Source organism: Dreissena polymorpha, chromosome 9, assembly GCF_020536995.1.
Source record: "Dreissena polymorpha isolate Duluth1 chromosome 9, UMN_Dpol_1.0, whole genome shotgun sequence".
NCBI lineage: Eukaryota > Metazoa > Mollusca > Bivalvia > Myida > Dreissenidae > Dreissena > Dreissena polymorpha.
Window position 1 is genome coordinate 35,452,735 of NC_068363.1, and position 25,481 is coordinate 35,478,215.

The 25,481-nt window shown below is 38.5% G+C and overlaps 1 protein-coding gene across 1 annotated transcript; it reads right to left on the bottom strand.

Annotated features, from left to right (window-relative positions):
• Nucleotides 1–916: 916 nt before the first annotated feature.
• Nucleotides 917–25,408, bottom strand: LOC127844670 (GPI transamidase component PIG-T-like). The gene is made up of 10 exons (XM_052375082.1): nucleotides 25,195–25,408; nucleotides 17,524–17,701; nucleotides 16,307–16,544; nucleotides 14,633–14,719; nucleotides 13,427–13,526; nucleotides 12,576–12,670; nucleotides 10,244–10,445; nucleotides 7,992–8,144; nucleotides 3,075–3,321; nucleotides 917–1,747 (listed from the first exon to the last, which is right to left on the bottom strand). Exons 1-10 carry the CDS (start codon nucleotides 25,394–25,396, stop codon nucleotides 1,342–1,344), a joined length of 1,908 nt encoding a protein of 635 aa, XP_052231042.1. The 5' UTR covers nucleotides 25,397–25,408; the 3' UTR covers nucleotides 917–1,341.
• Nucleotides 25,409–25,481: the final 73 nt, after the last annotated feature.

Below are 25,481 nucleotides of genomic sequence, written 5' to 3' on the forward strand. Positions count from 1 at the left end.
TCTTGAAATACTGTTGTTATTAGTGAAGTTATTATATAATACTTTGTTCTAAATTTTCTTTGTTGTTTTCCTCCATATCATAGGCCTAACAAACCCCCAAATCAGATTGTTTACAAACTGAATTTCTTTTGTAGAGATGTAGGAACCATTTGATTAATTCTATGAAAGTTCATGCAGTACAAACGATTGACAATATACAGAATGTAAAATTAACAAAGACGTACTTAGGAGATAGTTAATACTTGTACCATTTTATTTACAAATGGAAAACTGCATGAATTATTTTTAAGTTCGCTGTTTTCCGATTTATGTTTTTATATTACTTAATACGAGTCCAGTTTTACATATAAAGTCGATAATTAAATGATTAACAACAAAAACATGAACATTTTATATAAAACAGGTTTTTATTAGTAATTCAAAACAATTTTTTGATCAAATGTGTGGAAAAGATAAATGTATAGAACATTGAAAAATGCAGGTAGAAATAATATGGTCTGTAAAATGTATTTTATAACAAATGAAAATGCAGGCATACACAAACTTGTAGAATAAAACGCATTATCATGATCATGTTATTAACAATGAAAAATAGTTGCAATTTTAAGATATAAAATAATTCATTATCATTCTCATTTAAAACAGAGTCTAAAACAGAGTTTCTAAACACACATGATGACATTCTTGGTTTGACTTATCCCACAGCAAGATCTGAATGAACAGAATTAATACCTATCACTTTAATCAATACTTTGATTGGAATGATCAAGAAGTATCAAAACCCTACAATCAATTACTTAGACAAATGTTGAGAAGAGCGAGTACTTGATGTACATGTACACATGAAAATGACTCATTTAATGAGACATCAAACATCCTTATGTCATCTTTACTTTAAACAAGAGCACCGCATAACGGGTGCCACGCTCGGCTGCGAAAGCTTGTCAGAATGTTTTTTTTTTTTAGAGGTCACAGTGACCTTGACCTTTGACCTAGTGACCCAAAAATGGGTGTGGCGTGTAGAACTCATCAAGGTGCATCTACATATGAAGTTTCAAAGTTGTAGGTGGAAGCACTTTGACTTTAGAGCCTATGTTAAAGTTTTATATTAGAGGTCACAGTGACCTTGACCTTTGACCTAGTGACCCAAAAATGGGTGTGGCGTGTATAACTCATCAAGGTGCATCTACATATAAAGTTTCAAAGTTGTAGGTGGAAGCACTTTGATTTTAGAGCCAATGTTAAGGGTTTAGCACGACGCCTACCGCGGACGGCTGACGAAGAGCTGGCTATGACAATACCTCGGGTTTTCTCTGAAAACAGCCAAGCTAAAAATTAGGATCACGAACTACTGACATCTTCAGTAACATCTTTAACCGTAACAGTTCTTTTACGAACACTGTCCCCAGTATCCCCAGAACTTTTATTCTCATCATTTTCCACACTTTTGTCAGCACCGTCTTCATCAACAACTTCCCCTTTAACTTCTTGGCTCGACTTCTCCTGAGATTTCCTCCCATGTAAGAAGGCCTTCAACCTCTGCAGCGGGTTTTTCTTCGTTTTCTCTGGGTCCACTGCAGCCAGGCTTCGCGTGGTGAGGTTGTGCAGGGAACCGAACGCTATGGCAACCACAGTACACGCCAGGCAGATCACGTTGTAGGGCATGCTGAAGTCAGGGGTTGGCAGGGAGACCAGCAGGCTCTCTGTGTGCAGACGCAGGAAGAATTGACCCGAGTTGTCTGATAGGCTGAAATACATATCAAGTCTAAACCTTTGGATTTTAGCTTGATTGCATTTCAAGTCAAAAGCTTATTGAAAGGCTCTCTAGTCCACTTTTCTGGGAAGAACTAGTAATTGGTGCCCATGGGGGGAGATCTAAAGAATGCCCGCACAGAAGGGATCTAACAAGTAACTTCCCAGTCACTTAGCAATGACCATATCCACTATGCCATGGTTACAATACCTATGACAACACATCAACTGGTTATGAGTTTATCAACGATAATATTTTTGTTAACTCACGCATCTCATTCATTCAGTAAATTCCACAGTCTAGTCGTAATATGTTCATTGCAAGATTTTTTTTTTAAACGATCATCACATGTCATGGACGTCACATCCCAAAACGTATAAATAGCGCATCGCTGCTATAAACCTAAAGTACGGCACAGCAGTATCGTTCTCATTCAAAGAAACAGCCACTCAAAGCTTTAAAATTAAAAATGACAAATTTTAAAGCTAAAGTCTTACATGACAAAATGTTCACTATAATAAATGCTGAAAGTTTGTGATTAAAGTTGAATGGAAAACCACTTATCCTTTTAGTGCCTTCTAATAACAACACTCGCTAGCTTAATGTTGTTGTTGACACCTTATCAGCAACAAAGATCTTTTGATTTTGTCACTCACTCTTACTATGGCGTTTTGACTGGGCTGCTAATTGCTACCAATACACATTATTATTGTTCCTTGCACGTGTTTCTTGCTTTCAGAAATTAACTTGTTGATAGCTTGTTATGATTTATTTAAAAATTGCCCTATGAACTCTCATATCATCCTCATTCTGTCATAATACATACACATGAAAATGTACTGGTATTTGAACGAAAATTGCACAAACCAGTCAAGAATGAACATACAGCCAGCATGATGCATTTTTCGAGTGCTTCCCACCAGGGCAGGTATTCCCCTTTTCAACACCCTATTACAATGTATATGTTTTCTCACAGTGGGCCTAATTTATCACATCAAAGACAGTTACTGCAATCCCATTATTGAGCCGCCAAAAAGACGCCATGACATAAGTGATTATAAAAAAGAATGCAGTTAAAAATGTTAACTTTTTGCACCACAAAACGTCTGACTCGCGACAGCTATTCTCAGGAAAAATATGGCTTTGGGAGTGAAATATAGTGGCCATAAGCCGTTGTAGAAAAGTGACCGTTATTTTCATGGGTAATATAGAAGGATTTTCTTAGGGGGAATGTAGACTGAAAGCTGTCAACAGGTGACCGATAAGTCAGGTTTGACTGTATATCATTAAATAGTGCGAAGGTTTTAGCATGTCTGAGCACCTGTCTCTGAAGAGGGAACCACTCTGAGGCACTGCAGTGTACTGGGAACCGGATGGCAGCACGGCAGAGATGACCGCAGAGTTGACGTAGAAACCGTGGTTGGCGTCCGGCGGGTACTCCGTCCACTTTAGGAAGGCTCGGTCAAACTCCATGGAGATCTTGGTCACAGAGAGAGGGCGCAGGCGGAACACGAGCTCGAGCTGGTACGGCTGGCTGCGGTCCTTGCCAGGGATGAAGTGGGTTTTATCTGTGGAGAAAAATACAATGAACATGAACCTCAGTCTGGGAAAATGGGGCTTAATGCTTGCGTGTTAAGTGTTGTCCACAATAAGCCTGTGTAGGTCGCACAGGCCTATCTGGAACGATTAATCCTCATTGATTGTTTTTTTGTTGTTTAAAAGAAGTCTCTTCTACACACAAATCCAGTTAAGGCAGAATGTGTCACCACAGATTTAGCCTAGGTGGACTGCACATGCTTATCTGGGCAAACACTTTATGAACATGCTTAACCCTTGCCCACTTAGAAGCAAAGTGAATATGGCTTTATGCAAACAGCATAAAACCAGAACAGCCTGCTAGTAACTCACAAGCCTGCAAGTAGATCGCAGTCTGTTCATGTTTTATGCTGTTTGCTGCCCATCAGTATCAAAGGTTTGGAAATGAAGCCTTAAAAACTTGAATCTAGTAAGAAAGATCTTAAATTAAACAAGAGATTGCCAAGCAATATTGTACTCTACCGGTGAAACTCCAACATTGCCAGAATTTTTTGTTGTTGTTGTCAAAGCAACCAGAATTCTTGACGTAGGAACAAAATGAAATGACGTGCATAATCTCCATATTGCCATCTATCCATGTATCAAGTTAAATGAAAAAATATGAAGAACTTTTAAAGTTATCGCAGGATCCAGAAAAGTGTAACAGACAGACAGACTGACAGACAGAGTGCAAACTATAAGTCCCCTCCGGTTTCACCGGTAGGGGACAATATAACTTTCTAAGTGACTACAAATGCGTATTAACAGGTTAAAGTCAAATTTTCCCAGAGCAAGGGTCATACAATAAGTTTGCATTTTTGTTTCAAAGTTTAGATTACTATTACGATTGTAAGTGGGCCGTACATGTATAAGCTTTAATTTTGAAATAATAATTAAATAGAGTCTACCACAAAGGCAAAACCAGCTTTCAAATCAATCCACAATATTATCCAATTGTCACATCTCACATAGATATCATATGTTTAGTGATCAAAGTAGGTCAAACAAAGCATCATGCATAATGTTTGCCTATTCAAAAGAGCAAGGAGTGAAGATTTTCATTTTATGACAACTAATATTTATCAACTTCTGAGGAGGATTTTAAATTATCCATGGAAAAAGGTCATGGACAGAAATATGTACCTGTAATAAAGTAATTCAACCACATATCTAAAAAGTTTGGTGAAGAGTACTTGAAAAGGGAATGAGTTATGAGGGCTGAAATGGCGCATTTTGCATTTTTGTATAAACATAGTGTGATAACTCTGAAGGACCTAGCATGATTTTGCTGGACACAAAACAAACTTTCGCCAAAAATAAGCAACAATGACAATTTATAAACATTGAGTGAGAACAACATTTTTTTAAAGAAACAAATGGCCATTACACAGAAATGCCTAATATGAATTGGCTGGTTACCTAACTTGGCCTAAATTTTATGTTCACAAACAAGTTTTGTGAAGCTTCAATGAAAATGGTGCAACTTAGAGAGCAAAGACAATGAATGTGCCACCCACCCACCCCTCCATGTGCCACCCACCTACCCCTCCATGTGCCACCCACCTACCCCTCCATGTGCCACCCACCCACCCCTCCATTCTCGAAAGGTGTTTATCCAGTCAAGAGGGAACGGATAAAACCCCGAACAACTCTAGTAATGACTCTACTTAACCATGCAGAAGAAGGGATCACAGAAAGCTGTTTGTCTATAATTTACATTTTGTGAAACATTTGTACAAAACATTTTTTTCTGAGCAAACCATGTCCTTTTTCTTAGATCCAACCTAGTCTTAATACACTGCAACGCCGATGTATCGCGGACCGGTATATCGCGTTGTCCAATATATCGCGCTTTGGCTATGGATCCCAAAATTCCAACAAGCATGATCACTAAATGACATGTTTTAATCTGAGAATTCGCTAACTTAAGCAAAAAACCGGTTCTACCTAGTATTAACACCCTATATTTCGCGGTTTAATTTGGCACGCAATGAAGCGTGAAAAACAGTCGATAAGTGACAGCGTTGTTTGCACTCGGACGGTGTTGTTTTTAACACTTAAGAAATGAGCAATTCGTGTCACTGCATAGGTAATAATGGCAGTTTACTGGTATATAAAGCGTTAAATTGCGCAACTGGTCATTCTGTCTCTGTACACGAAATAAATCGCAAATATGGATACGAGCAATAGTGTCACACGCAAACGTAAACAGTTCTCGATTGTTGAGAAGATCGAGATTATAGACAAGATAAAGGCTGGTCAATCCCGTACATCGATAATAAAGGAATTTGGTGTCCCCGAAGGTACGTTAAGAGGGTGGCTAAAAGATGAAGAAAAGCTACGAACAGCAATATCGGAAATGGACACCCCAGACCAGAAACGCAAACGGTTTAAGGGTGCTAATGATACTGAACTCGATAAGGCAGTAATAACCTGGTTCACACAGGCGCGTACCGAAGGTATGCCCATATCTGGCCCCAATATACAGCACCAGGCCCTAAAATTCAACAAAATGTTACACCCTGAAAACAACTCGTTCGAGGGCAGCACCGGATGGTTGCGCAACTTCAAACACCGCCATGGTATAAAGCAAGTAACCATCCGGGGTGAGGAGCGTTCTGCGGACACAGAAGCGGCTGAAGCGTACCCTGAAGAGCTCCGAAAAATCATTGAAGATCAAGGTTACGTTGCGTCGCAGGTATATAACTGCGACGAAACGGGACTCTACTACAAAATGCTACCCGACAAAAGCCTCGCACAGTCGAGTGACAATAAAAAAACACTCGGCTTCAAGCAAAGCAAAAACAGACTAACCGCTCTGCTATGCTGCAACGCGTCGGGTAACCACAAGCTCCAGCCCCTGATCATCGGGAAGTACGAAAAACCGCGTTGCTTCCACCATGTCAATCTAAAAACGCTACCAGTCCACTATGACTTCTCGAGCAACGCGTGGATGACGGGGGCAATATTTGAAGACTGGTTCCACAAGAAGTTTGTGCCTGAAGTGAGGAAGTATCTTCGTCAGAACAAACTCCCACTGAAGGCGCTCCTTCTTGTGGACAACTGTGCCGCCCATCCTAAGGATCTCAAGTCGCGGGATGGGCAGATAGTCGTGTCCTTCCTGCCAAAGAATACCACATCTAAAATACAGCCATGTGACATGGGAATTATATCCACAACGAAACGAAACTACAGGCGACAACTAATCACGGCCATAATAGACAGTGACAAAAACCTGACGGACTACCTTAAGCAGGTCACAATCAAGGACGCTATGTACCTGTTCGCTACGGCATGGAGCGAAGTGTCCGCCTCCTGTATAGCAGCGTGCTGGCGGAAAGGCCTGGGTGACGCTGTCGGTGAACAAGCCGACAGCGACAGTGACTTCGATGGGTTCGATGAATCTGATATAAGGGAAGCCGAACAACGAGTTGAGGACTACGAAGGTTTCAACAACCACGACATGCTCAACGCCAAGCAAGCCCTGGGACCATTGACGGAAGAAGACATCAAGACGTGGCTGACAGTGGACGACGAAGAACAAACATCAGCAGTGCTTACCGATGAACAGATAATACAAACAGTGACGGAACCCGAATCGACGAAAGAAGAAGAGGAGCAAGAAGAAGAAGAAGACGAGGAGCCCATTCCTGCTATGGCAGAAGTAGTGCGTTGCATTCAGGTGGGGTTACACTGGGTAGAGAAATCTGCGAAAAGCACCCCAGCTGAAGTCATGCATTTTAGAAATGCACTTTACCGTGCGAGATCAGAAGCACGATCATCCTTGAAACAAAAGGAATTAACTGACTTTTTTAATTTTGAAAGACAATGATGTGTGTTTTTAATATGTATGCTCTCGTAAATATGTGTATATATAATTGTTTTTATCTATATAAATGTTTGTTCTTGTAAATGTATTTGTATTTGTAAATGTTCATATGAACACCATATAAATAAACATGTACATATGCTTTATTAAACAATTAAATAAATCGTATTGTCCGCTGTATTTTTGTTCGGACTGCATATTCTTCTTGCTTGATATCTCGGTATGCCTGTAAATATAAAATAAAAACAAATGTAAACAAAAGTGGCATGCAGCCTATGTATTCTATAAGACTATTTGTAACGGTAAATGCGTATTTGACAATAATAATTCTTCTTTAAGCTGATTCGCGAGCGATCGTACCTGAAAGTAAAAAAATATATAATTAACATTTTGGTTTACGACAAAACTAATACAGATACGTATGTAGTTATGAAAATGTAATCTAAGAATTGGTTTGCAATTATTACGATACAAATATATAGCAGCGCCGCATATAAAATGAAAACATTGGGGAAATTTGACAAATTAATCGCGGATACGATTAAGTTAGACATTTCTCGAGTTACAAACTCTATATCACGCGCCGGATATATCGCGCTCGCGATCTTTGGACCCCACCAACCGCGATATATCGGCGTTGCAGTGTAGTTTGCAAAGCTTCAGAAAATTAAACACAGGACATTTCAGAACTGAAAGTTGGAGTAGCAAAATCTACGAAAAGCGTTTAGCACCCCAAGTCTCTGTAATTCAAATTGTGAATCTTTGTTACAATGTGTGAGAAAGTCCAAAAACCATTAAAACTCTGTACAAAACAGTAGTATGTCTGTCGCTTACATGGCTTGACTGGTATCCCATACGCTTCAATTTTAATGGAGCTGAAGTAGATGCGGAGGTACCAGGGTATGGTCTCCATGTAGATGACGGTAAGGTTCGTGTCCAGGGTGTTGTACAGGATGCATGTGATGCCCCCCTTCTCCAACCCATAGCCTGACAGTGACAACAATATAGCTTTTATCCAGAGAAAATAATATGAGTTGTGTTCTGAGAAAACTGGGTTTAATGCATGTGCGTAAAGTGTCGTCCCAGATAAGCCTGTGCAGTCCACACAGGCTAATCAGGGATGACACTTTTCGCTTAAATTGGATTTTTTGCCAAGAAGATACTTCATTAAAACAAAAATGTCATAAAAGCAGAAAGTGTCGTCCCTGATTAGCCTGTGCAAACTGGGATGGGATCTGGAATGACAATTTATGCACAAGCATTATGCCCAGTTTTCTCAGAACACGACTAATTTGGGCCTTGCTCTGGGAAAATGGAGCTTAATGTGTGTTTAGTTTCGTACCAGATAAGCCCATGCAGTCCGCATAGTGTCATCAGGGACAACATTTTTGGCTTTTATGGTATTATTCCTTAAAGGAAGTCTTTTCTTTAAAAAATCTAGTTTAGGCGGAGAGTGTCCTCCCTGATTAGCCTCTGTGGATTGCACATGCTGATCTGAGACGAAACGTTACGCACATGCATTAAGCCCTGTTTTCCCAGATCAATTCTCATATCCAAATACCTTTCTCTTTCACATAAGTCAGCTTTTTAATTTTGTATCAGGTGCTTGTCTATATGCCATGTCATTAAACTGTGTCCATGATAACTACTTTTTAATGAATTATCATAAAAGCTTTATTCAGGGAAAACTTGACATAAAGCATGTGCATAAAGTGCATGTCCGAATACTGCACGGGCTTATCAGGGACAACATTTTATGCACTTGCTTTAAGTCCCATTTTCCTACAGTGCAGTTTGTATAAAGTGGTACAGTTTGCAAAGTCATATAATGACCCCTGCCTCCAAGCCGGTACTGACAAGAACAGCAGCACATGGAATAGTGCCAGCAGAATAATACACACAAATAATTTAAATAAATATAACTGGACATTGTTTTGTATTCTTATTAAGAACACACATGTTGTAATTATTAGAACTGCATAATTTCTTGTATTCACATCAAATTGAGTTAATGCATGTTATATAACATATAATCAAACCAAAGCCTGAAAAACAAGAGCAGCGCATAGCAGGTGCCAACGCTCTGCTGCGGGTGCAGTTTTGAATAAATGAAAGCTTGTCAGAAGAATATTACAGGTCACAGTGACCTTGACTTTTGACCTAGTGACCCAAAAATGGGTGTGGCGTGTAGAACTCATCAAGATGCAGCTACATATGAAGTTTCAATGTTGTAGGTGGAAGCACTTAGATTTTAAGGCCAATGTTAAGGTTTTAGCACGGCCGACGGCAGATGACAAGCTGGCTATGATAATACCTTAGGTTTTCTACGAAAACAGCCGAGCTAATATAAAGCTGACAAAAAGGTCCTAAGGCTATCACCTGAGACACAGAAAAAATATTCTGAGCAATGTTTGAGATGTTATGATAAAACATTTGCTTTTGATTTAGTTTTTTTAAATGCATATGAACCGAGATTTTATTGATAAAAAAAAAGTTATCAAGTTTCATGAAGATGGCCTCTTGGGTGTTAACAAGGTAAATGATGATGACACTTGACAACAAAAAAAAAGGCAATCATGAAAGCTTACCTGAGCACAATCCATGCAAGTGTTGCACTTACGTGAGCTAAAATATAATGTTCCGTTTCCAATTTTAGCATGTTGAAATCTCTATTAAACAAGAGATGTGTTTGTCAGAAACACAATGCTCCTATTGCCCCGCTTTAAAATAAAATTTTATATATATATCATTTGGCAGGTTTAGAAATTGTCTCCCTTTTAAAGCTTATTACTTCCTTTGCATTGTATTTTTTTTACTTTTGACCTTGAAGGATGACCTTGACCTTTCAACACTCAAAATGAGCAGCTTCATGAGATACACATGCATGCCAAATATCAAGTTGCTATCTTCAATATTCACAAAGTTATGACCAAACTTTAACGAAGGTTAAAGTTTTAGGACACACACATACAATGAATGAATGACAGACAGACAGACAGGCCAAAAACAATATACCCCTGATCTTTCGATCTGGGGGCATAAAAATAAAGATGTTGTTTTTACTTTCTTCAGTATTTTTCCATTACCTGTCACAAACCTCTGAGCATACAGAGGGGGTGGGGTAACGTCCCCATAGACAACCGGCCCACTGTACCCTGCCTGCAGGTTGAATGTGCGCCCCCCTGAGGTGTGATTCTTCAAGTCGTACACGGAGTACATACGCCTCTCTCCGCCGCGTCTCGTGATCAACACCTCATCTGGGGATGGGTCAAGGGCAGTCTTAGGAGCCTTAGAATAGACAATCTTCATGCTGTAATTGCAGCTTAATAATAGACAATCTTCATGCTGTAATTGTAGCCTAATAATAGACAATCTTCATGCTGTAATTGCAGCCTAATAATAGACAATCTTCATGCTATAATAATTGGAGCCTAATGATAGACAATCTTCATGCTGTAATTGCAGCCTAATAATAGACAATCTTCATGCTGTAATTGTAGCCTAATAATAGACAATCTTCATGCTGTAATTGGAGCCTTAGAATAGACAATCTTCGTGCTGTAATTGGAGCCAAATAAGAGACAATCTTTATGCTGTAATTGGAGCCTTAGAATAGACAATCTCCATGCTGTAATTGGAGCCTAATAATAGACAATTTTCATGCTGTAATTAGAGCCTAATAATAGACAATCTTCGTGGTGTAACTGGAGCCAAATAAGAGACAATCTTTATGCTGTAATTGGAGCCTTAGAATAGACAATCTCCATGCTGTAATTGGAGCCTAATAATAGACAATCTTCATGCTGTAATTGCAGCCTAATAATAGACAATCTTCATGCTGTAATTGGAGCCAAATAATAGACAATCTTCATGCTGTAATAAGAGTCTAATAATAGACAATCTCCATGCTGTATTAGGAGCCAAATAAGAGACAATCTTTATACTGTAATTGGAGCCTAATAATAGACAATAATAGACAATCTTCATGCTGTAATTGGAGACTAATAAGAGACAATCTTCAGGCATTATTTCTAACGTCACGTCTCGTGATCAACACCTCATCTGGGGATGGGTCAAGGGCAGTCTTAGGAGCCTTAGAATAGACAATCTTCATGCTGTAATTGCAGCCTAATAATAGACAATCTTCATGCTATAATTGGAGCCTAATGATAGACAATCTTCATGCTGTAATTGCAGCCTAATTATAGACAATCTTCATGCTGTAATTGGAGCCTAATGATAGACAATCTTCATGCTATAATAATTGGAGCCTAATGATAGACAATCTTCATGCTGTAATTGGAGCCTAATAATAGACAATCTTCATGCTGTAATTGGAGCCTAATAATAGACAATCTTCATGCTGTAATTGGAGCCTTAGAATAGACAATCTCCATGCTGTAATTGGAGCCTAATAATAGACAATTTTCATGCTGTAATTGCAGCCTAATAATAGACAATCTTCATGCTGTAATTGGAGCCTAATAATAGACTATCTTAATGCTGTAATTGCAGCCTAATAATAGACAATTTTCATGCTGTTATTGGAGCCTAATAATAGACAATCTTCATGCTGTAATTGCAGCCTAATAAGAGACAATCTTCATGCTGTAATTGGAGCCTTAGAATAGACATTTTTTATGCTGTAATTGGAGCCTAATAATAAACAATTTTCATGCTGTAATTGCAGCCTAATAATAGACAATCTTCATGCTGTAATTGGAGCCTTAGAATAGACAATCTTCATGCTGTAATTGCAGCCTAATAATAGACAATCTTCATACTGTGTCTGGAGCCTAATAATAGACAATCTTCATGCTGTAATTGGAGCCTAATAATAGACAATCTTCATGCTGTAATTGGAGCCTTAGAATAGACAATCTTCATGCTGTAATTGGAGCCTAATAATAATCAATCTCCATGCTGTAATTAGAGCCTAATAATAGACAATCTTCATGCTGTAGTTGGAGTCTAATAATAGACAATCTCCATGCTGTAATTGGAGCCTAATAAGAGACAATATTCAGGCATTATTTCTAACCCTATGATACTGATGAGCACCAAACAGAATAAATCCTGGACAGACTTCAAGTTACTCGCAGGCTGTTCTGGATTTATACTGGTTGCATAAAGCCATTTTCACTTGCTTCTGAAGAGAAAATCATGCAAGTCCTGCAGTAATGATCAATGTCATACTATTACATTATACATTTATTGTGCTGCACTAAAGAAAAACAACAGTCATGTAAAAACAACTGGTTCACAAAATGTGATGAATTGTTACCAAGATTATGATGTTATTACAAAAAATGAATTTAAACATGCGGACCACACAGGCTAATCTGAGGCGACACTGCGCACAAGCTTAGCCCAGTTTCCCAGAACGAGGCTTAGATGTCTATTTTAAAAGATACTTACAGGATGTATTGAAGTGTCCACATACAGTTTGCTCTCGCTGGCAAGGGGGCAGGTGTTGTGAAGACTGCGCTCAAACATTGACTTCAAACTCCAATCTGCAGCAGAATAACAACTGGTGTAAATTAACCTCGTTCTGTGAAAACTGGGCGTAATGCTTGTGCCTAAAGTGCCATCCAAGATAAGCTGCTGTAGTCCACACAGGCTTATCAGGGATGACAATTTACGCCTGAAGTGGATTTTCATTTAGAAAAGACTTCCTTTAAACACAGGCTTATCTGGATGGACACTTAACACACATGCATTAAGGCCAATTTTCCCAGAATGCGACTAAAATGAAAAGCTTTATGTTTAGGCAAAACTGGACAAATTATACCTCTATAATATAATATACTGCAAATATGCAGTCTATATCATATTGTGTTGCATCTGGTGTTGTATTTAATTTTGATTCATGAATGTCAATAATAAAGTTTACATTTTAATTTCAAAAGTGTTTCTGGAACGATAGTTTGTGTACATTTTCACAAATCAATCACATAGCAAATAAATACAATACCAAAATCAACATATTGTCTCGTCTGAAGGCTGTACATTGAACAGTGAAGGAATACTGTGTCAGGCTTGTTTGCATTGTTTTTTTACCGACATACAAATGGAAAGATAAAGACGCACTTGGTGACCCTTGGATACCCTTCTCTACTTCGGTGAGGGGTGTAACAATTTATAATATAATAGGGACACGCATTTAAAAATAATGACAATGAATGTTTATCTTTTACTTCCTTAAACATGCATAAAAAGTATTATCAGTTTTTCATGCAAAGTGCAAATTCAGCTGACAAAACACTTACTTTGGTGGTCTTTGACCTTGCCTCTATTGGCCATGGCTGTATTGAAGACAACTGTCAATGTCTGCTTCAACTCTATGCCTGCACTGGTACAACTGCCATCCTACAACAGCCTAGGATGATTAAACCCTTTCCCCCATAAGAAGCAAAGTGAAAATGGCTTTTGCAACCAGCATAAAACCAGAACAGTCTGCGAGTAACTCGCAGTCTGTTCAGGTTTTATGCTGTTTGCTGCTCATCAGTGTCTAAGGGATGGAAATAAACCTTTACAACTTGAATTTAGTAACAAAGGTATTTAATTAAATTTAACTTTCTAAGTGACTACAAATGCAAAGAGTAAAGGCTAATCTGGAATAAAGCTTTACACACAAACATGATAATATACACTACTATAGTACATACATCCACTTAATATTTACTTTGTGTGATATTTAGCATGATATTGATTCAAAAGATTTCACTAACTTGATTCTGTTTTAACAAGAGATGTATTTGTCAGAAACACAATGCCCCCTATTGCACCGCTTTGAAATAATATATTAAAAAAATTTGACCTTTGACCTTGAAGGATGACCTTGACCTTGAACTTCCACCACTCAAAATGTGCAGCTTCATGAGAACGCCGGTTTGAAAATATATATATATTTATTTTTTTTACCTTAGACCTTGAAGGATGACCCTGACCTTGAACTTCCACCACTCAAAATGTGCAGCTTCATGAGATACACATGCATGCCAAATATCAAGTTTCTATCTTCAATAATGCAAAAGTTCTGGCCAACGTTAAAGTTTTTTTCGGACGGACGGACATACTGACATACACACATACTGACACACTGACTGACGGACAGTTCAACTGCTATATGCCACCCTACCGGGGGCATAAAAACAACAAGCATGTTGTATCATTTGTAGAACACATTCAGTATAATGATAACTGCTAGTTTTCCAGTTCAGAATTACTAGCTGGATCTATTGTTTACACCATCATAGTAGGGAACAAAAAATAATGTTAGATTGTCAATTGTTTGAAGAGAAGATATCAGTCTGAAAGCTTGTGATATCCCCCCCCCCTCACATGTGTGGACAGAACTAAAGCCACTCAACTTATGACTACCATACTATTCTGTACAACAGTAGATTTTACACTGCAGATGTCTTGAACCAAAGTATTGTGATGGTCGATGGTACAAGATTGCGATGTCTTACCTGGCACACTGGTCTAAAGTGGAGACCCAGGGAGTGGAAGCTGGAGTCATACAGTCTCACTGCATTGAACAAACTAGCCAGGCCCACCTGCCAACAAGACCAGGAAATGAAGTGAGGAATTACATATGTGTCTTGTTCTGAGAAAATTGGGCTTAATGCATGTGTGTAAAGTGTCGTCCCAGATTAGCCTGTGCAGTCCACACAGGCTAATCAGGGACGACACTTTCCGCTTTTATGGTATTTTTAGTTTCAAGGAAGTCCCTCCTTGCCGAAAATCAAGTTTAGGCGGAAAGTGTCGTCCCTGATTGGCCTGTGCGGACTCCACAGGCTAATCTGGGATGACACTTTACGCACTTGCATTATGCCCAGTTTTCTCAGAACGAGGCTCAATTGAGCCTTGCTCTGGGAAAACTGGGCTTAAAGCGTGTGCGTTAAGTGTTGTTCTAGATTACCCACACCAACCTGCACAAGCTAATCAGAGACGACACTTTCCCCCTAAACTGTATTTCATATAAGACTATACATACTGTACATGCATATCTAGGTAGACAATTTAGCCACATGCATTAGGCTCAGTTTTTCAGAATGCAGCTCACAAAATGTAAATTATGAACTATAGTATCATATATGAAACACCACTTTGCAACATAACTTTGGCTTATTACTTGAACAGTTGCAACGGTATTCATTGGGTATCACTATATCCACAGCAATAATTTACATTTATATTGTCATGCTAAGTCGTCAACATTAACATTTTTTTGTTCTCATTAAGAAATTAATCAGTTATAAACTTTATAATTCTAAAACAAGTGATAATTACTAGGATTAAACAACAACAAGAAACCGTCGGAGATGGGTGATGCTCCCCAAAGTGTTTTTTTCACAATATTGCACTATTATCAGATAAAAGGAAACGTCTAGTAGTTGGGGGGACAAGAATTGCACTATGTGTACAGTTAATGGAAAATTTCAAAGGGCCATAACTCTAAGAAAAATCATCCGACCAGAACCGGCTGATAAAATGCACATCTCGTCTTGGTAGTGAAGCTTCCCATAAAGTTTAATTGAATTCCGGTCATTAATTGCTGAGAAATGGCCCGGACAAAAATTGTGCACGGACAGACGGACACACGCACGGACAGACGAAGCGGCGCCTATATGCTCCCCCCAAAGAAATTTTGGGGGAGCATAAAAATTACAGAAGAAGCAGATTTTTAAGATGACTGCACAGAAAGTAACAGACAAGATTTAAGTCACATTTCAGATCAACACCATAAATTGTGAAATTAAATGACTTCATGTTTTAAACAGTGATTCAGTTTAAATTTATTTGAATAATATGAGTCTGGTTGTGGGAAAGCTGGAATTAAAGCATGAACTTAAAGTTTTGACCCAGATAAGCCTGTGAAGTTTTCACAGGCTAATCAGGGACAAGACTTTACCCTTATATGGAGTTTTTCCTTCAAAGGAAATCTCTTTTAAGCAAAAATCCACTTGAAGCGTAAAATGTAATCCATAATTAAACTGCGCACATGCTTATCTGGGATGACACTTTGGGCAAAATCATTAAGCCTAGTCTACCCATAACACCTCAGAAACTCAACTAAAGGACAATGTACCAGGTATGCACAGATCTGAAAGCCAAATAAATAACTAGATATTTGTTGCTACCTGAGATTCACATGGAAGCAGCTTTTCCCAAGGAGTGAGATTTTCTGTGCACACTATTTCACGAGGCAGAGCAGCAAAGCGCATGAATCGAGAGTCAAAGCTGTAATACTCTGCAGCGATTCCAGATGGCCGGAAACTCCAGCGTGGCATCACTGTAGTCTTCGTATCCATGAAGTTTAGTGACGCACAGAAAAGACCTGATAAAGCGTTTACCAGTTCAGCCCACATATGATCCAAGCTGGAAAAGACGTAATTGCATAAAATAAGAATATTTTTTGTGAACATTTTGCTACTTATTAAAATGCTACTGTATGATATTGAAATTCCACTGATCAAAATAAGTACAAGCAAATAAGGTAAGTGCTGATTAACTGTTTCCCACTCAGGGGCAAAGTGAAAATGGCTATGTGCAAACAGCATAAAACCAGAGTCAGAGCATAAAACCTTGCAGTCTGTTCGGGTTCTATGCTGTTTGCTGCTTATCAGTATCTTAGGTTTGGAGATGAACCCTTAAAAAGTTGAATCTAGTAAGGTCTTACAATAAGTATCACTTTCTAAGGGACTACACATGCATGAAAATACATATCTAAGTGGTAAAGGATTAATTTTGATCGAATCAGGCTTGCTAAATTCTCACATTTATATAGGCTGGCTAGTAACATTTTCATGCTGTCAAGCTAAGTTATCACTTCAGGATAGCTTGTAAAAACTGTGTCTGAATGTATTTGTTCCACAAAAACCTCCAATTCTTTGCATTGACCAGTCCTAGGCTATGATCCCAATATTGATCACTTTTTGTTTACATTAAATTTTATGCTACACAATAAGTTGATAACATCAAGAATCTCTCTCCTGATAGTTTCTGGAGTTTCATTCATCTATTATTCTGACACACAAAAAAGAAAAGAAAATTTTATGCGAGTAAAAAAAATCTTCTTTCTGGGAAAACATGGCTTAATGAATGTCTGTAACATGTACTCCCATATTAGCCTGTGCAGTCCACACAGGCTTATTAGTGACAACACTTTCTGCTTTCAAGGTCTTTTTCATTGACAGGAAATCTCCTCTGAGCAAAAAAATCTACTTATAAAGGCGGAAAGTATCTAACCTGATAAGCCCAAGCTGACTGCACAGGCTAATCTGGAACAACACTTTACCCACATGCATTTAAGCCCATTATTCCAGAGCCAGGCTCACATATCTTAAATGAAGATTACTTGTTTGACTGAGGCTGGAACCAGACCCAGAGCTCCACACCAGGCGGGGCATCCTCTGGAGGGTATCCCCAGTGCTCATAGTTCCACTGTCCTTGTGTCTGGGACAAATGCAGTTCCTGAACTCTGTATGTTGCCAACACATCTCCTAATGCCTTTGGGAAGTAGCGGTAATGGAGAACTGAAAGTTAAAATCTGTGAAATTTCAGAATTTGGAAAAGTAATTGTACCCAGCTGATTGGGAAAAATTTGCGAAACAAGAGATGTCTTCCTTAGAAACACAATGCCCCCTATTGCGCGGCTTTCAAGTAAAATTTCAATACATCATTTGGCAGGTTTAGAAATTATATCCCTTTTATAGCTTATTACTTCCCTTGGATTGTATTTTTAGACATTTGACCTTGAAGGATGACCTTGACCTTAAAATTTGTTTTTTATTATATCCTTTAAAAAAATATTACTTCCCTTGTGAAATTGATCTGTACCCGCCAAATAATATAAAATAGAAAGTATCTCCCTTTAAAGCTTGTTACTTCCCTTGGATTTCGTTTTTTGACCTTTGACCTTGAAGGATGAACTTGACCTTTCACAACTCAAAATGTGCAGCTTCATGAGATCATACACATTCATGCCAAATATCAAGTTGCTATCTTCAATATTGCAAAAGTAATGGCCAATGTTAAAGTTTTTGGACGGACACACAGAGAGACAGACGGACTGACAGTTCAACTGCTATATGCCACCCTACCGGGGGCATAATTTTTTTTTTAATTCTTTAAACTTTTCAGATTGGGAATTATGGGTATACTTTATTGATTTTTACTTTATTGCACATACCAATCTACGTGTTCTTTCACATGCTTTTTTGCTGATATGTTCAGTTTTAGCACTCATTTTTCAACAGTAAACTTCATGGGTGAATAGATATCACCGAGGAAAATTGCCACGCACAAGAACGGTAACCCTACACTTTCTTCGATAAGGGTTATTGCTCTTTGCGGCTTTTGTATGACGTAAATTTTCAGGACTGTTTTTCAGATACAACACATGATTGCAACATAGTCAAATTTAAAAGAAGAATCTTTAATAAAGATAAACAGCATAGATTATGGTTGGTGTTGGTGAACAATAATCAGTAATATCAATGAGATCAAATATAGCGAATGCCTTTCTCTTCACAGTCTTAGCTGCATCACACCAAAATCAGTTACCGGGTGTTGCACCATATATCATGGCTTATTTTGCATTATTCGATATTATTGAACATGTATCAACAGACATAAAGAATATATGTACAAAAGTACTATTCTTGTAGACATTTCAATTTTGAATTTTGGAGCAGTGCAAGTATTCAACATCTGTTTGACTTAGGTTACATCAAATATCACAATGAGCAAAAGATTGGTGTACTGTCACCAAACTGATAGCAACACTTTTAGTGGGCAACATTAGGACAGTTTTCTAACATGGTGGATAGAGCTTACGAACGAATAACTGAGTAAATAAAAAGCAATTATTCCTTGCTATAATGGTACCATTTGCATGAGTTTGTGCTTGTGACAGGTAAACATTGATTAGTTTTTGCAGTATCAGTGTTCCTTAACCTTTGCAGTGGTAATCCAATTTTGCACCTTAGGACAATGACAGGGCATTGCAACTCTCAGCAACCCTTTAGGTTATAAAGCTGAGAGTTTAATTATTGCAACTAGACCTCTGCTCAGATCTCTCCCTTGCAGATGTTCACTCCCAGGATCCTAATCTGTTTTGTATTAACTTAACCAGCAGGATACTGTCCATGGCGGAATGTAGCATACCGGTCTCCTCCGGCAAGGTCAAAGCCAGAAATAGGGTCCCGTGGTGGAATGAGGCGTGCTCCAATGCGGTACAGGATCGTAAAAATGCTCTAAAAATCCTTAAAAAGAACCCCGCTGAGCATAATCTTCTTAATTATAGGTCCCTCGAAAATCAGGCAAAGCGGGTTATTTTGGACGCAAAAACTCAAAATTGGAAAGAATTCTGTGATTCAGCTATCATTAATAAGAAAAATACTAGGGATTTTTGGCAAAAAATTCACAGAATTAAAGGAAATTCATTCACTCCTGTACCGCTACTTAAATACAAAGGCGAAATTGCCACAACCCCAAGGGACAAGGCTCAATTTTTGGTACGACATTTCCAATCTGTCTCCAGTGACTCAAACCTTCCCGTTGAAACTCTGAATTATCAAAAGCGGTTTGAGACTGAGCACCGAAATATTTTAAATGAGCCTGGGGATAATAGCACGCCTCTCAATTTACCTTTCACTATTACAGAATTATTAAGTGCCATTAACAGCAGGAGCAACATCGCCACGGGGCCTGACAAAATAGCATATTTAATGTTTAAAAATATGCCAGCCATAACTCTAAAAATCTGGCTTAACCTATTCAATCAGGTGTATAGGACAGGCAGGATACCACCCGAGTGGAAGCAGGCCACAGTGATTCCAATTCCTAAACCTGGTAAAGACAAAAATGATCCAAACTCATATCGACCAATAAGTCTAACATCACATGCAGGTAAATTACTAGAAATAATGGTCAAAAATAGATTAGAACACTTATTGGAATCAAATAACATACTAAACCCCTTCCAGTCTGGCTTTAGGAAGGGGCGATCTACTCTTGATCAGCTAGCTAGATTACAACATGATATTCTTTCTGCAAAAAATCAAGGGCAATCAGTATTAGCAATTTTTTTGGACCTTCAGGCTGCCTTTGATTTAACATGGACCTTTGGCATACTAAAAAAGCTAGCTGACTATGGAATCACTGGATACTGTTTCCACTACCTCAGAGCATTCCTAGAGGGCCGTAAAATCCAGGTCAGGGTCGATGGGGAGTTATCAGAGGTAGCCATAACTGATCGCGGAACCCCTCAGGGGTCCGTAATATCCCCAACTCTGTTCTCCCTCATCGTAAACGGTCTACCTGATGCCGTAAAAGACTCAGGAATGGTTATCTCCCAGTTTGCCGATGACTCAGGCACTTGGTTAAAGGGGTCTAACATGTTACGCCTGCAAAAGAGGGCTCAAGCAGGCTTAGACTCCATATGGAAATGGGCAATTGAATGGGGATTCAAAATTTCTCCAACCAAAACAGTAGGAGTACTATTTGGCGAACAATTTCAGCACTCTTTGGACTTAAATTTAGGCGGCACCAAAATTATCTTTGAAAAAGTGGTGAAATTTCTAGGTATGTACCAAGATAAACAGTTAACTTTTACTCACCACTTTAAATATTTGGCAGAAAGGTGCGAAAGGGACCTAAATTTAATGAGAATGTTAAGAGGCACAGGTTTCGGATCAGATAAAAATAGCCTCTTAACACTCTACAAGTCCCTTATACGTCCAAAGCTAGATTATGGAGCCCAAATCTATGCATGTGCTAAGCCAAACGCCCTAAAAATGGTTGATGCCATTCAACACAAGGCCCTAAGGATAGCTCTGAGAGCCCTAAACTGTACACCGGGTGCACTGCTAGAGGAGGAGGCCGGTGTGTTACCTCTTGACTTGCGTAGAAAACAACAGTCCCTCAATTTCTGGGCCAGGGTTAAGTCTCGGCATGGTTCAAACCCCGTAAACAAACTTGTCGGGACTGGCACCTTCGTCAAGGGGAAAATACTTAAGCGTAAGCATGTCGCCCTACCTTTTGGTGCGAGTATTAGGACCCTGGTTGAGGATGCCGGTCTCGACAAGGTACATGTAGCAGACCTGAGGCCCTCCAAGGCCCCCCCCTGGACGCTTGGACCCATTGATGTTGACCTATCACTCTCTAATAAAATAACGAAAACTGACTTGCCACAACTCATCAAGTCAGAAGCTCTCTCTCTTATAGATAATATGTATGCTGAGCATCTAAAAATCTACACTGACGGCTCCAAATGCCCTAACTCTGGTTTGGTAGCCAACTCTTTTGTAATCCCTTCAAAAAACATTAGTAAAACGCACAGGCTCAGCAACAATCTCTCTATTTTTACAGCAGAACTTTTGGCAATTAAATTCTCTCTGTGCTGGATATTGGTCAATAAACCTACTAAAACTGCTATTTTATCAGACTCAATGTCATCTCTTGAGTCCATAAAAAACAGAAATAGCAGATCTAGGCCTGATATTTTAGCTAGCATTTTGGAACTTCATCAACAGTGCCTAGATAAATCTTTAAAGGTCACATTAGTATGGTGTCCAGCACATGTCAACATCAGTGGGAATGAACAGGCCGACAGGGGGGCCAAAGAGGGCCTCTTGAGGGGGGCCGTAGATGTTGGGGAACCCCTGGCACCTTCTGAGATCTACTCCCTGACAAAGAAATTTGTTTTGGGCGAGTGGAATCTCCGGACCGACAATTTGTCTTCCCGTCGACATACTTTTACTAGACCTGCGAAAACCCTCAGGCCGCCTGACAGATACTCAGCAAGCATTGTGCTTGACAGAGCCATCACGCGCCTGAGGATGGGAACCACCCTATTACCCGGTGGCGCAGGAAAGTATGTCCTCGGTATAGACCCTGCATGTCCTAGGTGCCAGGAACCTCTCACTGCGCCCCACATGCTGCTACACTGTCCTAACCATAAGGCGCAGAGGGACCACCTTGAAGCTGCATTGCACTCCCATGGACTAGTTTTTAACCTTACCAACGTGCTAGACCCCAAGGGAGCAGCTAGGGGCCCGGTCTTCTCTGCCCTCTCCAAATACTTACTAGATTGTCAAATAACTGACAAAATCTAGGTCATTGGGGGAGGGAGAGCAGCCAACACCCACCTAATTATACAGTCTTGTGACTGTTTTCTTTTAAAAATGTGTAATCTCTGCACAAACCTGATGTAATCAAATAATTGTGTTGGATTTGTGTCGCTTTTACACAACCTTTATTTTAGTTTTTAATGGGTTTATTGTTCTACCCCGCCCTTTCTAAATCAGGCCAATGGCATTGACCTGGTCTTCTTTATTTTAATACATTTTTTATGAGAGCATGACGTTAGTCCACCATTTACATTTTTCAGTTTTTTAATACAATCATATTTTATGGCATTTCTTACTACAAGAAAGGACGAGGCTGTCCAGTAACCTGGGATTGTTGGCTGCATTGCACCCCCTCCCTTCCTCTTTGACACCCCACCCTTTCTCCTTCGAACTCGAAGAACCATGTCGGACTGGAGTGCACGGTGCAGGGCCTTATACCATTATAAACACCTATTTAGCCCTATCTAGGACAAAGTATTGTCGACCTTGTTGAAAGTACTAATCTTGTACCTTGGAGTACATTAAGGATTACTATAACTGCTATCTTGTGTAGCAATTTCCTTATTTTTGTGAAAACTGCTATTTTATATAGCAAATTGCCTTAATTTTATTATTATTGCATTAACTCATGTTAAAATTGCTATTTTTATAGCAAATATCCAAATTTTTATATTACATTGCTATTTTATATAGCAAATTGCCTCAGTTTTACTGTCTAATTGTTAATTGTTAAAATTGCTACTTTTATAGCAAATATCCTAATTTTTATATTAAATTGCTATTTTATATAGCAAATTGCCTCGGTTTTACTGTCTAATTGTCATCTTGGATACCATATAAGGTACTTTAGTACTATTTCTTCCAATGTTATCATCAGTATACTAATAATATTGGATAGATTAGAGCTTTTAGGGTTTATCTTAACGTATCTAGGTAATATTTGGTCTTTTTACCATTTTACATCTTACCATTATCAATTTTCCTTCAATAGTATACAAACTATTTTTTATTGACCGTGCACTCCCTCTGGTCCAGGGGAAACAACCATTGTAGACTTCATCATCATAATTACCTCCCTTGTACAACTGAGTGACACCACCCCTGCTGGCTCTTCTTTTCCCCCACCCATATCGGCCTACACTTCCATAAAATCTCTCCTTCTTTCAACCCTCCAGGGTGGCAACATGTATTTTAAATATATAAATGCATATAGTCCTGTACATATTGTAAATAATGTACATCTTGTACAAATTTAGCTGTCTGTCTTATTTTTAACTGTAAAGTACATTGTCTTACCCTTAATTTTTATGTGGCCCTATGAAGGTGACCGTTTGGAGACACGTAAGTTATTGCCCTTAACATAAGGGTTTATTACTAAACCCACTTTTAAAATATTGTTTTATTGCCACTCTGGGGGGATCTCTCTTTCCTATAGCCCAATCCTCCTTAAGTTCCATACAGACAGGGTCTTATGTTGGAGCATTACGGCTATATTCCCTGTCTGCAAGTGTTCAACATTGAGCCACATACATAAACTTGTACTCATTAATTTTTTAATAACTCAATACTTAATTGCAATATTAATATATAATTGAGAGTTACACGCTCTATGTGACATCATATATTGTCTTTTTTTTTTTCCTTTCCTTCTCATATAATTGCATTTTCACATGCAACTTCACTCTACATTTGAGAGCTGTTAAATCAGGCTCTGGCATCCCTATTAATAAATGTTCTTAGATATAAACATATCTCTCTTATGATTAGATCTTGTTGTTTGGCATTTAGTTTAAACTTTAAACATACACATAAAAATGGTACTTGACTATGCATGTAAACATATTGTGGCAATGTTCAACCACTTTGTGATCTGGAAAACCCTCAAATATTATTATATTGTTACACAAACATATTACACATCTGTGTATTCCTTTTTCTATAATTAATATATTAAATAGTCCTATTTGGATTCAAATTTTTAAACTACAGATCACAAAGTCTAAAGACTCCAACAAACCCATTGCAGTATATACTGAACAATGGGTCTGGTAATGATGCTGCCACATACAACAGTATGTGTGTTTTCACCATCTTTACTTATAAAAATTGGGCTATTCTTTCTCTCTCTCCTCCTTAAAAAACAATACAAAGAATAACATACAATAACAACATCATATGAATGATATAAATTAATAATAAGCACAATAATGTTACAAAAAACATAGTAATCTAATACTATAAAACAAATCCAAGTTCTTTTGGATTAACTCATTCTTGTTCTTTCATTTATATTTTTGCATATCAACCATCATTGTTTACTTTTTCTTAAAAGTACAAAGTCAGCCGTGGGAAAATCTATTTTAAAACGGATTGACCTACTGGCAATCCTTAATAAGAAATTTCGGCCAATCAGCGCCATCGTTATATAAGCGCATCAACCAATTAAAACGCCGCTTTTTAACCGCGTTAGGCCTATTCACTGTATAGCACTGCGTCTTTTTAACGCTTCATATAAAGGTTATATATTTTTAAACCAATAGATTTTTATTAAGGCACCGCACCAACACTGCAAAGTTTTATATTTATACCAATGGTACAGCCCAGTAAAATCGGGCTGTCCATTTTATGGCCGTTTTCGGCTTTTTATGCAGAGTTCTATGTTAAGCAGTGTGCTCGGGCAATGGTTTTTAACCGAAGTCCCGAGGGTAAATAACCCCAATAGTCAGTTAGTATTGCAACAACTGTTTCAGTTAGCCACCAAGATAAGTGATCTTTTTAATGTGTGTGCTTGCTCTTTTATTCAGCGCTCTTTGAAGATAATTCTTTGAGCACATGATAACATAAATGATACAACTTTACGAACATGTAAAGAAATATTTTGAAACAACCCCTACATGTTGTTTCGTCTTCAATCGATGCATTCCAAATCGTTGTAAACTGAAAATGGTTCAAAACATGTCCCCTTTCAAGAGACTTAATATACAGTTCTTCTGAAAATGTATCATTTATAGTACATTTTAACTGAAAAGGCAGCGAAAAGCACAAAAATACACGAAAAACGATGCTATCGACCGGCTTCCGTAACAAGGCAGCCATTTTAGTAAGTGCCGAAGTGAATATTTTATTTTATTTGATGGGAACATGAAAATATTGTTTAAGCTAAGGATTTTACTCAATGAGC

What these genes read in the sequence shown, in the direction of transcription:
- LOC127844670 (XM_052375082.1), bottom strand. Translation starts at nt 25,396, where the DNA reads ATGGCTGCCTTGTTACGGAAGCCGGTCGATAGCATCGTTTTTCGTGTA. An exon ending in GATTGAAGACGAAACAACAT is followed by an intron (nt 17,702 to 25,194) that starts GTAGGGGTTGTT and finishes TTTAACTTTCAG; the next exon opens with TTCTCCATTACCGCTACTTC. An exon ending in CAAGGTCAAAGACCACCAAA is followed by an intron (nt 12,671 to 13,426) that starts GTAAGTGTTTTG and finishes ATTCTGCTGCAG; the next exon opens with ATTGGAGTTTGAAGTCAATG.